This window comes from Pempheris klunzingeri, chromosome 22 (genome assembly GCF_042242105.1).
Source record: "Pempheris klunzingeri isolate RE-2024b chromosome 22, fPemKlu1.hap1, whole genome shotgun sequence".
NCBI lineage: Eukaryota > Metazoa > Chordata > Actinopteri > Acropomatiformes > Pempheridae > Pempheris > Pempheris klunzingeri.
Genome location: NC_092033.1, coordinates 2443141 through 2462011, shown reverse-complemented (window position 1 = coordinate 2462011; position 18871 = coordinate 2443141). Strand labels below are relative to the sequence as shown.

Genomic DNA, 18871 nt, shown 5'->3' with positions numbered 1-18871 from the left:
AGAAAGCGTTAACAGGGTATATCTGCAGGGTTTGGGAGTCGCGTTGGGCACCTAGATGCCTTATTATTAACCTAAGTAACTACACACTGCTCAGCAATCAAGGAACAACTAAAGAAACTCTCCCACTTCCTTCTACTTGAGTCAAGAGACTCAAATGTGCAGTTTATTCAGTAGGCAGTTGGCCATCCAGAATGGGATTACCTTTGGTATTAAGTGCTTTAACTTTGGTTCTGAGTTAAAAAGAATATAAATGGCGCAAATACTTTATTATTATTATTGGCGCCAGCTCCGTGAACCACAGCAGAAACAGAGGCGTCCTTGTGTCAAATTAAATGGATACCAGCCTTGAAATAAGCATGAAATTGGTAGATATTTGTTGCTGATATAGAGTAAAGGGCGCGTTTGTGAGTTTATTAAGGTCAACGTTATAAGCTATGTCAAGACAGAGTATTGCTGTTTTGTATGCTTAGATTCCCCCAAATTAAATTCCTCTGATGTAAAAATAGATGAATTGACCTGACTGTTTTCGTAGATGCTCACTAAGTAGTCCACTGGCAATAAAAGGAAAAAATTAATTAGAAAAGGGTGCGTGTGCGTGTGCGTGTGTGTGTAGAAATGTCTGAATAGGTGTCTGTTTGGTTATATTTGGCTATTTCTGCTGGATGCTGAATTAGATAATCACATTTTGGTTTCATAAGATGCCTTGATGAGTGCTTTATGGTTAAATAAGGACTCTCACAAGCGTGCACCTGCATGTTCGTGTGTGTGTTTTAGTTTTTTACCGGCAGACGGTGATGTCTCCGTGCTCGGAGTTCTGCGGCGCCGTGTCGGGTTTGAAGTTGGACACGTTGAAGTAGGAGAGCGTGTGGTCGATGAAGCCGTGCATGGTGCCGGTCTGGCTGAACATGTACTGGTAGACGAGCCGAGGGATGAAGTCTGATGTGAAGGAGATCACAAAGGCCTCCAGAGAGAGCGAGACAGAGAGAGACAGACCAACAGGGTGAAGCAGCAAAACTGCACCATGACACAATCCTGCAGAACTGATGATTTGTCAAATCTCTCCCAGTTTCTTCTTGTGCCCCGTTTGAAGCTTGCAGACCGGCTTATGTGTGCATGTGTGTCCAATGCCCCATAGCTGTAGAATAAATAGAAACTCCTGCAGCTTGTTTGTCTGAATCCCCCCCAAATCTGTTTAGTATTAAAAGTAAACGGAATAGGATTTGGCCGTGGACAAATCCCAAGCAGAACTCTCCTGACCCCCCCACCCTGCCCTTTCCTCCCCACACACACATCCTGATCTGTGGATCAGTACGTTAAGGTGTTGTAGACATGTTTCTGGGATCTTGCAGGATACCTAATGAAAGCTGGATTACGTGGCGACATGATCCAGCAGAGAAGTTCACGGTCGGGAGCAAAATACTGTTGTTTTATGTAATCTTTGTTAACCCCAGATGCCTCTGGGGTTAACAACCTGACCGTGCTCACAAAAAAGTGACTATTGTGGCAAAATCAGTGGTGGAAATGTCCGTGTTTTACTGTGGGAACCATAGTTGTGGGGTTGGGCTGAAACATAAGCTAAGATAAGATATTCCTTTATTAGTCCCACAGTTACATCATCAGTTCCAGCATCACTGCAGCCGCAAGAGACGACAACACTGAGACAGAGATGCTACTTTGGGGACTGAATCAGTGTGTTTTACCCTGAGGTATCACGCCTTGTACGGGCTGGAGCTGGATTTGTGGTGCATTCAAGAGCAGCGAATTACATAATGTTTCATAAACACACATTAGAAACAGTAACTCCTCCATAAAAAACGTTTACTTCCAGAACGGCGTTCCCTTGCGACCCCTCATTTCCTCCCCTTGGCATCTTGTAATAATAACTTCTAATCTATACATAGCATACAAATGTTTATGATGCATCAACTGGATTTTCTGTGAAAAACCCGTGGAGTGCCCCTTTAATCATTTTCTGGCTTGTTCTGCAGAGTAATCCAGCTGATTTCCCTCCAAATCCACTAATTACACTAATGCCTTCAAATGATGTTAGTGCTGATTCACCGAAGTATTAAAACAGCCACATAAAGCACCAAACACCTGCCTTCATGCATGTATTGTGCATAAATCTGCCTGAATCACTAATTCAATGAGCAGATAGTTGATACTTACATTTATAATGACTGAGAATTTGCCCATTCCACTCAGTATGTTGTACCATATACCTACAGAGAGAAGAGCAAGACAGACACATGAGAGAGAGAGAGAGTGGTTCAAGTGACATTTCACTTAAAAGCACAAAAGTTTAACTCAACGGGAAAAGTGAGGGGATCAAACAATCTAAAGAAAAATCATCTCTAATCCATTTAATAGTTGTTGAGTTATCTCAGTCTGGACCACAACAGTAGGCGATCCTTTACCGTCCCTACAGCGGTCACATTATCACATAAAACATCTTATTCACACTGTTATCCTTAGTTTGAGCTTAGCAAACCCTTTAGGTAACCTCAAAAATGCATAGAGGTAAAGCTGAAATTCAATTCAATTTTAATTCAATTTTATTTGTATAGCCCAATATCACAACAGAGTGTCTCACAGTGCTTTACAAAGTTCACTGAAATAAACAAGTGTAAGCGAACAAACAATCTAATAAAGAGTCCAGCAGTCGATGAGGCCAATGGATCAGTCCGGTGGATCAGTCCGAGGCATCACCTGCCCTTTATGACCCTCCTTCTTCAGGAAGGAAAAACTCAAAAAACCCAGTGGGAAAAGAGAAACCTCCAGGAGCACCACAGTGAAGGAGAGATCCAGCTCCCAAGGACGGACAGGCTGGAGCCTTGGACAGACGCACATCCATTGGCTGAGGGAGAACCACATCAGGGGGACCAGGACCAGGATCCACAGGAATGAAGGCTGGTTTCCTGCACTACAGAGATATAAGCTTCCAGCTGACTGCTGGGGGGCGACTGTAAGCTCAGCAGTGAAACCTGCCTCACTGCCTGAAGGTGCTGCTCACCATGACAACACTTAATCAGCCAGGTTTCAGAGGTCTGGTGTCCCATGGTGCTCGAAAAGATGCCTCAAGTGTTTCCACTCTGACACGAAGGAAATATTCAGTACATATATTATTATTTTGGGATTATAAATGATGGTTTCTACTTAGCAGCCATTAGCAGCTGCTTCCAATCTGGTATCAGATCCTGTTAAACGTATCCACTGCTGAATCTGATATTTTAGCAATAAAATAATTGTCAAATCAATAATTTCATGTCTGATTATTGATTTTTTGTGTACAAAGCTTTATAATAACCAGGATAATTTATTTATTGCAAACAGGACTCGTCTGTTTGGTCACTGTACAATATCCCTCACGTGTGTTTGTCTTCTTCGTGTCACATCATCTTACCGATGTCTTTAGCACGGACGGCGACTGGCCGGCGGAGCTCCGTGACAAACTTCTTGGCATCCAGTCTGATCTCGATGACGTTGTTGAGCAGAGCGAAGAGAGGAGCCAGCGGGAATGAAGCCACGAACAGAGACACGAAACCAAACTGGATGACTGGAGAAAAGAGATAAACAGTCAGCAAACAGGCCGCAGTAGGTGCAGTGATGTCAGACACCATGTCCATCCATGAACATGTCTGTGATTAACAGATCCATAGAGGGGGCGTGCACAGAGGTCGGTTCCTGCACTCTCATCACCTCTGCATTGATTCAGAGTCACAAGGACTGAAATGTTGACATTAGAAATTAATAATCTTCTCTTTGAAACACATTTCCAATAATCTCCATTACTCCATGACCATCCGTACACTCAGGATATGCAGTAAAACACCAACACCAGCAACAGAGACTTTTAAAGTGAGACTCCTAACAGTGTTTCTTATCATAATTCTGCTGACGACATGTCTGTATGGTCATAATTCAGGAATGCTGGGAATTCAGGGAAATTAATTTTACGATGTCTTAAGGACAGAAAGATAACATAAAGATAAAAGTCATACTGTCCTACCACAGGGAACAGTCCAGACAAAGACTTCCTTAAAAAACAAAATCATATGCTTCTGAGGCTGAAGTTTACGTCATATTAGTATCACGGTTATCACCACATGTAAAATGTCCTGCTGCAGACGGTATGAAGCAGTAGTAGTAGTAGTGGCTCACAGACAGCCGCTCATTCTCTCTCCTTTGTCCATCTTTAGCTAAAAGCACGTCCCTCTTGGGGTGTTTTGAGCTGGAAAGATGGTTCAGCACTAAAGTGAAAGACAGGAAGCTGCGTTCAACCAATCAATCAGTCAATCAGTCAATCAAACATGTTGCGTCAAGACACTTTTCAGAAAAAGCAGGTCTACACCACCAAGCTAATTAAAAGAGACCCGACAATTCAAGAATTCAAAATACATGTTCCAGAAAAGCACTTTGGATCAACGTCAAAGTGGTGATCTGGAGTTCACTCCGAGCTCAAGCTGATTATATTAATGTGATTATGCTCACAGTCAGAGGAAGGACGAGTCTGTTAACAGACCTTATGTGTGGGATTGGAAACTGTTGGGTTTGATGACTCCAAATGGTAATAGAAAAAAAAAAAAAAGGAATGCGGCCGATAAATCTCTGCTCTGCTTAATTACGGATGCCGTAGTGCACTTATGGAAGATATCTTATGGAGAATATCTTCGTCTGTGTTAAAGATAAAGTTATTTGACAGCATAAGAGATGCTGAAGTGTAAGAAAGGAATCAAACCTACAACATTAGAAGGACTTCTTTGTGTTTTTTAAACCCTGCTAAGACGCCGTCAGATTGACATTGGTGAACGGTCATTTGTGTGGTCAGGAGTCACTCTGTCTGTCCGGCCTCACTCTGCGGTTCAGATGATGCCTTTTAAGGTTAAACAGTCCAGCACCAGCTCAACTGGGACTTTTTTTTATGATTAAGCAGTGTGTATAACTGTGTGTGTGTGTGTGGGTGTGTGTGTGTGTGTGTGTTGTGCAAGTCAGTCAGATTAGATAACTCAGACACACAACATCCCTGACTAATAATTAAAACCAGAGTTGGTGGGAATTCATTGCACGGCCCATCACAGTCACGCACAAACACACTGCTGTCGTCTTGTCTGGTGCTTCAAAACGCAGAAAACCAGGTGCTTTAAAAGACGGGTCCAGGTCTGGACACGTCCTGGGCCTGGACAGCAGACACAGCAGCTTCCCCTGGGCCACAGGGGGTCAGAGGTCAGCTGCAGTAAGCTGGTGGAGAATCAGGGTTTGCATACATGTCCTGTTCCCTGGAGTTTGAAAACAGTGAGATCACAGAGTCGGTTTGAGGTTTGACCACTAAGTTCTTACAAGATGTAACACAAAAGTGCCAAAATAACATCAAGGTTTAATGATAAATAAGCACGAGTGTGTTCTAATGTGTTCCTGCAGCCAGCAGGGGATCGCAGAGATGAATCAGATGAAATCAACTCCTTTAGAAAGTGAGAGATGACAAAGTAGAAACAGCTCTGACTAACTTGATCTGGATCAATAAATGATCAGAACAACATCCACCTGCTCCTGAAGAATGTGGAGAGGAAACATGAGATAGAGGAGCAGCACTGTGGCCGATGCACGGCTCTGATCGGAGCGGTGGAACTTTAGCTTTGTGGGAACGGGGATTTCCAGCGAGCCGGAGACTGACGGCTTCACCTCGGGACGCCACGCCGAGACAAAGAGCGGTGAGGAAGAGAATACGGCAGCGAAGCGGCGAGCGCTGGAGGGCAAGCTCAGAATAACCTCGCCATCTACCTGAGCCGAGGTTGACGGGTTCGAGGCCGGCCCGGGCACACACACACACACACACACACACACAAGCAGACAATAAATGAGTTGACACAAACCCAGAACTCCCTGTTCACACACTCAGAGCTACATGTGAATGTGTGTTTGCCTGCGCTCAGACATTTCTGACATTCCTTGCTCTGCCCTGCAGCAGCATTGGCTCAGTCTTCTTTCTGTTTTCTCTCCGTCACCCCCTCCCTCTGTCCTCACTCCTTCTCACATGAAATCTCTCCACATTATCACATCACCACACGATCAAACGCCGACACGAAACCTCTCCAAAGACGGCGATGCTACCGAACAATACAGCAGCTATGATAGTGTAAAGTTTACATTTTCCACGTGTAAAGTGTGATGCCCTGAGCCTGGTCTGTCCTGTGGACGTCTCTGAGGGTGTCGAACGCACCAGATTTGGCAAACAAAGCTTTACTTTTCACCAAAATAGTCCCATTTTGTATGACCTCAGAGCAGAATACAGCCGGTTTATTTTACTGATGTTTAGTTGAGCTTGTTGCTGCATTGTTGTCTGAATGCTGCTGTCCTCTGTGAGCCTTTGAGGCTGGAAACTAAAGGGGACAGAGCCTCTGCTGTCAGCGGCCCGAGGTTGGTTTTAGTGGAGCTGCCTGCTTTGTACTCTATTTAATTTGTTTTAATGTCTTAAATATTGTTTTAAACCTCCCTTTGTGTTCCTCAGTGTGTGAATGCTTTACAGTTTTATGGTTTTAAATGTGATTCAACTGTAAAGCACCTGGTAATTATTTATTCATTACATCAGCTGCCACCATCTCTTTTTCTATATTCTTTCTCTCTCAAGTATTAAAGGGAGCCTTGAATCTGAAGTTACTTTTACCTGGTCAACCGATCACTCGTCACAGGGGTTGGGTCTCCAGTTGGTTAATGTACATTCTTGTCTTTCATGAAAACAAGGACCCTTTACACTGCAGTGATCAGGTGTCTTCAGCGTCCTGACTGAATGCACAGAGGTCAATGGACACACAAGCATCACTTATGTTGGATGAGCTGCATCCAAAGAGCAGAAATCTTAATTCTTAAGAATTCTTAAAACCGTATCAGATGTGGAAAAAGTTCCTGATACTTGATGCTGTAAACTAAACACACAGCCGTCAGAGTAACGGACTGTGACTGATATTTCTAACTATCTTCTGTCTAATCTGGTTTGCTTGTTTTGTTGAAACATAAACCAACAGAAGCGCTCCCATCCTTTGAGTTTAAACGAACACATTTAAAGTCTCTCCTCACTCAAAAGTAAATGTTCTGCTTGTTTTTACTTCCCCTGAATGTTTGACCTTCACCGTGCAGAGTTTCACACATTTTCCACATTCATCTGCTGAGGAGGGAAAGTTTTTCTGTGTTAAGCTAAAACCCAAATACATGTGTAGCTAAACCCAGACTTATTGGAGGTAGAATAAATAACTGACACTGTATCCATAATGTATTAACAACAGTCATTTTGATTGACACTAAGATGGAAATTAGATAAACTGAAGTATCAAATGTAGGCTTTTCTGGTAGGATACCGGAGGAATGTCTGTGCTCCTCTGGCCGTCAGCTGGCTTGCTGCCCATGCTTCAGGGATATTCACCACCTCTGCCATGCCGAGGTTTGAGAATATCTGGTGGCACAGATGCTGGAGCTGCTCAGAGGTCAGGTTTTTGGTAAAAAGACCGTTTTACCTGAGGATTTCTTTCCTTCATACACTCACTTGGACTTGATACAAGAAGAAGACGCTCTAAACTCTCCTTCATTTATTTCACTTACTGTGTCTTTACTGGTGTTCAGCCCTCAGGCTCTAGGCGTCAGAGCTGACAGAGGGCAGCACCTCCTCTCCTTCACCTCCTCGATTTCTATTTTTCTCACTCAGTGTAGAAAGTAATCGCATGTGGAAAAGTTACTGGCCTCCGCTGGATGATGACCACACATGAGCTGTTCGACAAGTGATGTCTGGGGTGAATGTGGTTGAACTGAAGCAGTCGATGAGTTAAATGCTCCAGTTCCAGTGGATTCAGCTGCCTGCCCGGCCGTGACATAATCAAAGCAGCACCATGAAAAGTTTTTGTTGTGACAAAAAGATCACCGACTTCACCTCCCCCACACACACACACACACACACACACACACACACACACACACACACACATGATGCGATGAAGTGGGTAATCTCTGTGTTGCACAAAGTCTTTGCAGCACCAAAGTGAAGTTATTTTTAACTACTTCACCACTTTTACTGTCTTCACCTCAAAAAACAGAGCACGGTCTGAACCTCTGTGATCTCAGTGCTGCAGGAGGGATGTTTGGGAGTGTGTTCGTCCTCCTTCCTCATGCTGGTGTGAACTTCTACCTGAGAAGGTCACGTTAATCCTCGCAGATACAGAATACGGCGCACCTCTCAGTGATGTGCAGGTGCTCATTTTAAACATGCCTGAGTGGCGTATCTTTGTCCTGAGGCTATTTTTATATATGTGTGTGTGTGTGTAGACTCACTCATCTCCATGTACTCAGGTGTGAGGCCTTCAAAGGGAGCCAGGGCGTAGTCCAGGTTCCACTGCTGAGGAGGCCTCTCCTCCTCCTGCTCCTTCTCTGCTGAGCCTTTATCCTTTATCGCACGCACCAACTTCTTCAGCTTCCTGTCAGGGTGGAAGCGGAGGGGGATTCAAGCCTTCATGATATTGTATTGTGTGTTTTGTGTGTATTTACAGAGGTAAAGTGAAGCTGAACAGACGACTGTTTTCAGAGCAACACGGACGCCTTCAGCTGAAAACTGAAGCTGTGTGATGGTAACAAAGTGCTGCTGGGAAACAAGAGGGAGAGTCTTATGTGTGTGTTTGGTGTAAATGAACCCTGCTCACAGTTACATGTACAGTAAATGTGTGTGTGTGTGTGTGTGTTACAGTACGTGTGCACTTGTGAAGAGGTACATGTAAGTGTGGCAGCATGTGTGTGTGTGTGTGTATTTGCTGAGTGTTTGTGTTCTGCTTGTAAAGAACTCTAATAAAAGCAGCTAAATGCTCAGCTGCATTATTTATGTGGCTACACACACACACACACACACACACTCCATCCATGGAGGCCGTGAACACATAAATGTTTACTGTCCTTTAAACGCACACACAGCCGTATAAATCAGAGGTAGACACACATGCTCGCACTCGATTTACAATCTATTTGAGTACGTACACACACACTCCACACACACACACACACACACACACACACACACACACACACACACAGTCAGGTTGCTGCTGTTGCTCTGAGAGCAGATTAGCGGTTAGTGATGTAGGTCAGGACTCTCCTTCGCTCTGTGTGAACGCTCAGTGCGTGTTTCTACGTCCTTCAACCCTTTAATTAACATAAAAACACAAGGTTGTGTCATCAGACCTGCATTTAGCAATATTTGTGATATTTTGATGTGAGTTTGAGAGGCTTACAGGTGATTATGAACTACCTCTGCAGCTCCATGCAGCTCTTATGGAGTACAGGACAACCAATAGAGGACGATGTGTCATTTAACAGCATCTCACGTTTGTGTTTTTCTGCCCTCAAGAGAACTTTAAATGATTTTGAATTTCAAAAAGCAGGATTTTAGGAGCTGAGCACACTGAACCAAGCGGCTCAGGTGTGACTACAGCGACAACCTTGTGTTCATTTGAGGATGACAGTGGGGTGAAGTTAAGAGAGATCAGTTATATGTGAGCTGTCTGGTGTTTCTTCACTGACAGAAGAGTTTTAACTATGTTACAAGTGTTAGTGTCAGACCTGCAGCACCGTTTTTCAATGATGTCTAAGTGGATTTATGGCTGTTTGTTTGCAGTAGGACATCAGAGATAATGTTATCACAGGGAAGTGTAAGTGAATCTGTGTGTTTAGACCTGACACACACACACACACAGTTACTATGTGTGTGTTAAAGCACTTTATTGAGCCTCTGTGTGTCACTGCAGACTGTTCCTGTCACTCAGTATCACTGCCTCATGTCTGCTCCCTGTGATGTTCAATTCTTTACATACACACTAATACTGCATCCACTTTGAAGCCTGCATTTCAAACCTCAGTGCATCACAGTGAGTAAACCAGACTCTCCTGAAGGCTCCTCCTCCTCCTCCTCTTTTATGTTGCACCAGGACAGGCCTGAAACTAACTGGGTCAGGCTCGTGTCCAGTTGCTCCAGCTTTACTCTGTGTTTTTAAAAGGAGATGTCCATCTCATACATCTTTAGTAAAGGAGCTTTCAGGGTCCCGCAAGGTTTTAACTGTGAAAACCTCTAATGTGGTGCCTTCACTCAGCAGATTCCCCATAAAAACTTTACACTGGCCCACAGTAGAAGTCTGTGGTTTTACTGGTCGGCTCCGGGCTTTTAAGTGTATGAATGTGAAGCAGATGAGTAGAGGGCATGTAGACGGTACGGTGATCCTTAAGGATGTCCTGGAGAAACCACAGCGCTCTCTGAGACTCCCCCACAGGTCAGCAGGTCAAGCTGCACACACAGCAACAGGAACAGTGCAGCCTGGAGGGAAAAGTCACCTTTGTTGGGTGACAGTTAGAAATAGAGCTCACCTATGACCTTTGGGATTCGCGAGTAAAAGCCGAGCTGTTACACAAGACGGAGAACCTCCGCGCAGACACGGGAGGAATGTCATCCTGACAATGAGGAGACGAGGGAATCTTGTATGTGCTTGTTAGTTAGCGTGTGTGTTGGTATGTGTGTTAGGAGTCACCGACTCTTTAGACATTAGACAAAGTCCCACCTTTGTAACTTGCTCTTCTGCATTCCACGTCTACAGAGCTAAAAAAAAAAAAAAAACCTCATACTGAGCAGGGACACACAGAAAAAAGGACTGAAGTCTACTTACGGGATGCCGATCTCAAAGATGTTGTTCTGGATCAGCTGCTTCCCCAGCATGATGATGCTGAGCTGAATGCACAGCTCAATGAGGCAGCCTCCTGGTGCACACTGAGGGACAAACACACACACACAAACACACACTTCAATGTGAACATGTATTTTGTTATCGCTTCCTGTTTTACTTATGCAGGCAGATGGAAAGAATCACAGATACAAAGTGAGATGACAAACCTCTTCCATCCGATAATCGTTAAAGACGTAGACGTAATTTCCGGGTCGACCTGCAAATCTGAGAAAACACACAAACGCACAGTAAAGACTTTTGTCTCTAAACTGACGTTCAGCACAGTTGTGTTAAGGCATCAAGTTTAATCCAGGTGACTGCAGTGACAAGAAGCTGAAATTTACATTGTGGAGATGCATAGTTTTAATAGGACAGAACTGTAGAAACACAGCTGAACACATGTGAACGCAGGACTCACCGTCCCTTGAAGAAAGCCACGTAAAAGATGGGTGCGTACGCGTTCATAAACTTGAGCAAGAAAGCTTTCAGGATGAGACGCTCCTCAAAGTTGGTTTCTGTTTTAGGAATCTCTGAAAAACAGGTCAAGTGAAACAGTAAGTAACTGTAACTGTATTGTTTTTGTGTAGTTCTGTGGGGTCCGAGGACAGAAAGAGGGCGAGAGAGAGAGAAAACTGGACCCTATCTTTACATATTTTGGGCTCAAAATGACTGGAAGGTATGAAAGCTTTAGGAATTGATCCAGTAGATCGCCTGTAATGTTGCCACTGTGTCTGACGACATCACAGAAAGGATCCCTACAGAAACTGACCTGTAAGATCCTTTTTGTTTGCTGTATCGCACTATTCAAAGACTGACTACCAGACTCTGTTGACGAAAACAGCAATTTTAATTCACAGAAGACAAATACGGCTGGTCTACCGCTGCCTCTGTCAGTTTGATTTTTGGTGCTATTGTGAGGTACACAAATATTGGGTTGGATCCTAACTAAGTCCACCAAAGTCACACATCAACACAAACTAACCGATCAACACTGTGGCAGACCAGGAACTGCTGTGTTAAATCACTATTTTTGTCAATGGAATCTGGTGGCTTTGAACCAGGCTATTTCTGGTCAAACAAAAAGATCTTACAAGTCTATCGCTGCAGGGATTCTTTATGTAATGTGGTCAGATACTCGCAGCCCATGTGTCGCCCATTCTCGGCTGCCTGGAGGAGACCGTGTACTTTGTGCATCCACCGGTCACTTCAAACTCAAAATGTAGAAAAACATATGGTTTAAAATTCACATATGAAGTGAGACATATGCAGGGTACATTATGTGTGGTTGACATTGCATTTGAGGGGATAAAATGTTTCCACACTGGTTTCCTTTGGTCCACAGTGATGACATGAGAACTGTCTGTTCTGTCGGTCTGACTCTTCAACTGAGTTATAACATAATCACTGTGCTGGAAGTAGGTTAAAATACCGGCCCTTTTCACATGGCACATCCTCTCACACACACATTCCCATTCTTTTCCTCTATTTCAGAGGTTTTGAATATGAATGTAAATGTGGTTGAAACCTCCTGGGATCACTGATGGGATGACTGGAGCATGAAAACATCAAAGTTTCATCAAATGGGCCATCAAGAGACAGAAACACTCCTTCTGTCTCTCACACTCTCAGATGCAGAGCGATGACATGTTAAAAAAAAAAAAAAGTGGATTTTGTTCATTGAGTTGCTGAGAAACTATTTTTCTTTTGACGTTTTTGAAATATACCGTAATAAGAATACAAATAAATTCCTAAACAACTATTTAAGAAACACGACTGCTCACATATTTGATTTATCAGAGGAATGTGGATTTGGGGAAAACACGACTAGAGGACAAAAATGGTTATTAGAAATCTTACTTCATTCATAAATTAAAAAATTGGGTGTGTTGATGCTACTTGAAACTGGAAGACGCAGAGACATGGAGGAAGAAGAGAGGACACACTCGTTCTAAAACTGTACATCTGCTCTATTGTTTAGTGTTTTCTCACTTTGTTCATGTTTGTATATGTATGTATGTATGTGTATGTGCACCTAGCTCAGTCAGCCACACTGCCACAGCGCCGTAGATTTCATCGAGGATCAGAATAACCACCAGGTTGATGATGACCGCAGTGGCCGTCACCGTCACCCTGACGTTGGACTTGGTCTCGGGGTCGGGGCTCATCGCCATCAGCGCCGATACTGTGATTCGGTAGACGATGACGCCAAAAACTGCTGAAAACGTCAAGCCAAACTGGGAACAGAACAGGGGAGAAATAAATAAAGTAAATGAGCCTTTACCCAGTCATATCTGTCTGATACTACCAGAGCAGAGGCTGGAATCAATATTTCAATAAACACATTGATGTTGGTCACTCATGTACTCGTCTAAGTGCATTAGTTATGTCTATATAAGGTGTATTCTGAATTATTCTGAATTAACGAGCAAAGTTGCCTCCATGAAGTCCGTTAATTCCTGATTATGGACCCCATGAAGAGCATCACCCCACTTATACCATGGTCAGTGGCTAAATTAAAGAAATTAACCCCTTGAAGGTCCTCAGAAATAATCACGTTAAAGATCCTTACACACATAAATGTGTATGCATAAAAACAAGCCATAAAAATGTTAAAAATCTTTCTTTTTTTTAAATTTTTTTAAATAGTTTTTTAGACCAGCATCAGCCCTAATCATACATATCAAATTTTAATTAGTTTTTTAAAAAATTAACCCTTAAATTGCCATGTTTTTGTCATGATGCGCATCATTTTATGGTCTAAAATACACAAAAAATACATGAAAAAAATTGAGAACTCTGAAAAATTCACCATCTTGCAAAATTATAAGCAATATGCATGAAAAACTGATAAAATATGCTAAAAATAAAAATCACAACACACTAGAAAGTGCTGAAGACCCTCAAAAGGTTAAGATTAATTAAAACATTAATTTATAAATATAATTTGACAGTATATTTACTTTCCCTGAATCATTATCAAGATGTCCACAAACGGATGATTGGCCACGTGTACCGATATGAGCTTGTTTCAGTTTATTGTGCTTTTATTAAAACATACCGAGAACATTATTTTCATGTACTAACCATAAAGAGGATAGAGGAAACGTTGATGAAGTACCCGGGAAGTCGGTCTTTCCAGGTTAACTTCTCTATGGCAGCCTGAGGGGGAGGACGGGGGAGAGAGGGAGAGAGGAGAAGAGAGGAGAAGTCACTCATACAACAGCCTTCATTAACTTTTGTTGGGAAATCTGCGATGCAGAACAGAGGCTCCTTCACTAAAGAGGAGAATGTTTTCACGTGGTTGCATTGATGAAAGGTTCCTCTCTAATGTTCCACTCTCCTCCTCTCAGATGGTTTGTAGAAGCTGCAGCAGCGTCTGGATTTCACCGCCTCCACAGGAAGCGTTAATGTGTCTCGATGGAGCGACATAAAGGAGCACAAAGACCTGAAGAGCTAAAGTGTTCGTCCTACAGTACGACACCAGCGTGGAGCAAATGTTGACTCATCCTTTTCCCCAAAGCATTCATGCAAGAACATTTCATGAAACAGAAATATTTTAACTTAAATTAAAGGAAATGTCTGATGTTTTGGTTGAGGATTAAACCCACTTTTATACATATATAAACACTGGATATGACGATGCTGAAGGCTGCATCCTGGAGACAGTTAGCTTTGTGTGGCATAAAGACTAGAAAAGATAAAAACACATAAGAAATAACCGTTTTTACACTTTAGTTTGTGCACGTGTTAAATAAAGCAGATAATAACTAGTGAGCTCGAGAGGCTAGCTGTCCAGTCTGTGTGCCAATGGAAGCTAAGCTAACCATCCCCAAGCTTTAGTAATCAATAATAGCTTAGTAATCAGTTCGATCTTCTCGTCTGTGTCTCTCAGCAACAAGGTGAGTAATCGTATTTCCCTGAGTGTCAAACTATTACTGCAAGGAAAGAATCGTATTAAATCAATGTTGCTCCCGAACTTAATCAAGGACCAGTTGATAGTAATCAATAGCTCCTGATAGCTCTTTATTTCCAACCCATCCAACTCATCAGTGTGCTTGGACTCCTGCAGCTCCGTCTGTACTGGGATTTCTCTATTATCCTCCATCATCCCTGCACCATCTTGGTCCAGAATGCCAGAGCCACCACCCTCACTCTCTTTGGTTTAAGGTGGAGCAACCTGTGCGTTATTTATCTATTTGTTTGTACCCTGAGGTGTCAGTCAGTGTTTCCTTCATCTGTGACTCCAGCTACCTGCTCTGGTTTGTACAACCTCTCACCTGCTGACTCCTCCCTCATAACCACTCAAATTAGAGAGTGTGTGTGAAGTGGGTCCCTGAACCTAAAGCCAGTGGGGGAAGCCGGCCTAATTAAAAAGCGAAGCCTGCGTCAGTGGTCGGATACGGTTTGATCCCTGTGAAGACAAATGCTGCATCTCCATCCTCAGGTGTGTGACCCCTCACACACACACACACACACACACACACACACACACACACACACACACTGCAGGCCTAACAGGCTTCAATGTGCCAATTAGTAAGACAACAGCACCACCTAGTGAATGCTGTGGACCAGTGCAGCCTGCAAAACCTCCATCTGTTCAGGTGGAAACAACAAATACACACAACAGAGTCCACTTAGTCCACAAGCTAATACTTAGTTTGATGCTGTAAGTTTAAATAAAAGCACATAAAACTATGCCATGGGGATAGTTGGAATATTAATAATAATAATAAGTAATAATCACTGTTATGTTCTTTTTCTGTATTTAAAATCCATGTAAATGTATATTACCTGACATGTGTTTGTGTTCCTGTCTCCAGCCTTTATCTCTCCTCGTTCGCCTCGGTTCTGTCTGCTGGATTATGTTTTTAGTTTGCATTTATTTTAAACTTATATAGTGAAGTATGCTAACATCTTTCTGCTGACATCTACTTTGTGTAGGAGCTCGTGCTAGATGACTAAAACTAACCGGCTTTGCGTCAGATTCTAGTGTTACTAGTCAGGGTGCGTTTTGCCATAATGATTTAAACCAATAAATACATAAACCAGTAAAAACCTGGTCTTTAAAATGCAAAAACAGTCCATTTATCTACATCTGAGACTGTAGCAGCTCTTTCTATTATCATGCTAATGAGTCATGATTGTAACTTAATGGATCAGCTTCTCAAAAGCACTGCTGAATAAATGTTAATGACTAAATGTCAGAGTTTTTCATGATTAAAGCTCGTATGTGTCCAGCTGCTTGTCTGCTTGATCGGTATATTAAGCGCTGCTTTAATTACTCCCTTTATGCCCAAGTCTTAATTTGAAGCAAGATGCTGAAGAGCTTCTCTCGTCAAAAGGTGTGTGTGTGTGTGTGTGTGTGTGTGTGTGTGTGTGTGTGTGTGTTGGTGGGGACAGCCATCAGAGAGAAGGGTAGAAGTAAATGGGTCAGGTGTTATATTCGGCTTGTAACCTCCATTGAGGGAAGCCCAACGAAGCCTTCATCTTTTGACAGAGACTCATTCACAATCGTTATTTCTCTGTGTCTGTCCATCCTCCTCCCTCTAGCTATGTTCCTCCTTTTCTGTCCAAACCCTGGTGCTCCCTTAGTTTACCCGCTGGTTTTGAGGATCAAACTATCTTAAAATCATCCACATTAAAATCAGACTGGCAAGAATACAGTATTAGCATCCAAAGCGATGCACGGCCTGCTCCTTTAATCAATATATAAACACATAAATGCAGCATTCACACCTGCGTGCATGCAAACTTCCACCCTCAGAGGATACAAGATCCACACAATCCTAGTGGTTAATGGTGGTTTTGGTGGGAGGGCTTTATACAGTATGTTAAAGCATAAATAATCTACATATATAGGTATTCAGTGATACACTGAGGGAGCGTCAGGGGGCAGATTATGTGCATTCTTGTCAGATAATACATGTGGTCTGATAGCTGACACTGCACAGAGCAGCACTCAGCAGCCCAGTCAGTGATACTGTTGTCACGGTGCGATCTGACACCAAATCGGCACACGATAATTACGCACAGCTGCACAGAACGATCCCGAAGCCTCCCACAGCGGCGGTGTGGGACATAAAAACATCTGCCGCCGGGATAAATCATATCATGTGATTAATCGATCATGTCGCGTTGGCTTCTGTAGATATACAGCGAAGAAGTTTCTTGTTTTAATAAGAGAAGAAGTTTCTTGTAAATGCAGGAGTATTTTGTAGTCGTTCCATGTTTTATCATGTGACATCTTTAGTTACTTTTATTACCTGTTGTTTGGTTTTACTGCCAAATGAATGTCATGAATAAATAAAGGCATTTCTATCTGATTACTGTGTAAGTGTGTATCTGGTACATTTACTGTGCGACTCACACAGATGAGTAAATAAATACAAACAACCCCATCAGTCAGACATTACAACAGATAGAATAGAATAGAGGATAGATTTAATCTGACAGCATATTTCACAGCCTCAGGTAAGAAATCAAGTGCTTTAAGACAGTGTGTGTGTGTGTGTGTGAGAGAGAGTGAGTTTATGTCGCCATAGTGACGTTCACTAATCTTACCCCTGGCTTCCTGCCCAGCATGCCTCACTCCCACTCAGCCGCCCTCCCTCTGCCTCTCTCCATCCTTCTCCTCCTCCGAGTCTCTCTCTCTCTCTCTCTCTCTCTCTTAGCTTATCTGTTTGTCTTCCTCGTTGTCTTTTTTCTTTTTGTCTCTTTGTCTTTTCTTTTTGTTGGATTCTCTGTTATGAGCAGCACAAGTGTTGCCAAAGCAGCAGGTGCACAAATATAGTTGTGCAACGCAGAACAGAGTTGGCATTAAAGAAAAGCACGGGTGTGACTGATGACATTAATTACTGTATTTAGGTGGAACGAATATCAATGAGCTGCAGAATTATTAATGTTAATAGTCACACCTGCGTTTGGAGTCCAAACTCCTTCTGTCTGATTCTTCTTTAACGTTGGATTACAACAGTTAAAGATCTCACTCTGCACCATCTGCTGCACTCAGCTCTGAACTACTGGGGATGTAAATCTATTCAATATGCAGTTTTATGTTATTTTTTAAATGTCCCAGTACTTTCCTGAAACAGCTGGACACTGTAGTGTTTAGCAAACGTTGGGGGATTATTTTCAGTTGTGGAATAATACAATATTTGGCTACTAGCAACTGATATTCTGTCTAATCTTTAACCATTCGGTTGATCACTGGAGCCACAGCTACACTAACTCATTCACAGCACTGAGGAGTGCGTGAAGAAGAAAACGTGTGAGTGCACAGTGCGGTGAATGAATCGAAAGCTGCAGAAAGAAGAAGACGGAGCAGATGGAAGAAGTGTGTGTGCAGACAGACAGACAGACAGACAGACAGACGTTTGTGTGTTTCCTCTGCTCCGTCTTCTTCATCAGTCACTCCAGCTCCATGTCTGCTCTGGTGCTGAACAACAGCATCACAGCATAAAAACACTGGACGAAAAGTGATGGATTAAGAATTTCTCCCTCTGAAAGTAACACCAGCCAGTTTTGGTCGGGCCAATGAGACTTATGAAGAATAAGAAGAAGAGCATAGTAATTATTTAATGTGCTAAAAATAAGGTAGGAACAATGTCGCCCAGAGCAATAGTATAATTCACTGATGTGTTTTAATATTTTTTGCAGAATAATGGAGCTCCACAGCTCAGAGGAAGGAGATATCAGGCTTTCACTACACACACATGACTTGTTTTTGGCCTTTTCAGGGGGATTTGTTGACAATAAACATATAATAGAATAGGATATATAGAATATCTCCAGCCGTATTAATATTAGTTAATGCAGTCTTTCTCTTTCTATAGAGCTTAAGCCGTGTGCTTGACACTGTTTGTTTGTGTGTGTGTGTGTGTGTGTGTGTACAGTATGTATTCTCCCACACACACCCAGACTGATGGTGCCTCATTAGCATCAGCTGTCTGTCCATATAGTCCTCATCAAACATGTCAGTAACCATCAGCCTGGCTCAAAACTGGACTGTGTTTGTCTAAAACAGCAGGTTTGTCTCTTCCTCTGCTGAGGGTAGGTGCATTGTTTTCTCTCACTACTGGCAAATATACAGATTATTTTTGCACAGATGGATATCTGAACTAAACAGGCTC

The 18871-nt window shown here is 42.8% G+C and overlaps 1 protein-coding gene across 1 annotated transcript in view; it reads right to left on the bottom strand.

The window, feature by feature from the left end:
- ano2b (anoctamin 2b) overlaps window positions 1–18871 on the bottom strand; it is a 55189-nt gene that overhangs the window by 9041 nt on the left and 27277 nt on the right. Inside the window, exons 19-27 of the mRNA XM_070853555.1 lie at window positions 13824–13898; window positions 12772–12973; window positions 11158–11269; window positions 10907–10964; window positions 10683–10783; window positions 8314–8456; window positions 3404–3556; window positions 2170–2222; window positions 783–961 (exon numbers count right to left, since the gene is read on the bottom strand). Of these exons, the coding sequence (XP_070709656.1) occupies window positions 783–961; window positions 2170–2222; window positions 3404–3556; window positions 8314–8456; window positions 10683–10783; window positions 10907–10964; window positions 11158–11269; window positions 12772–12973; window positions 13824–13898 (1076 nt within the window). The remainder of the gene's footprint in view (window positions 1–782; window positions 962–2169; window positions 2223–3403; window positions 3557–8313; window positions 8457–10682; window positions 10784–10906; window positions 10965–11157; window positions 11270–12771; window positions 12974–13823; window positions 13899–18871) is intronic.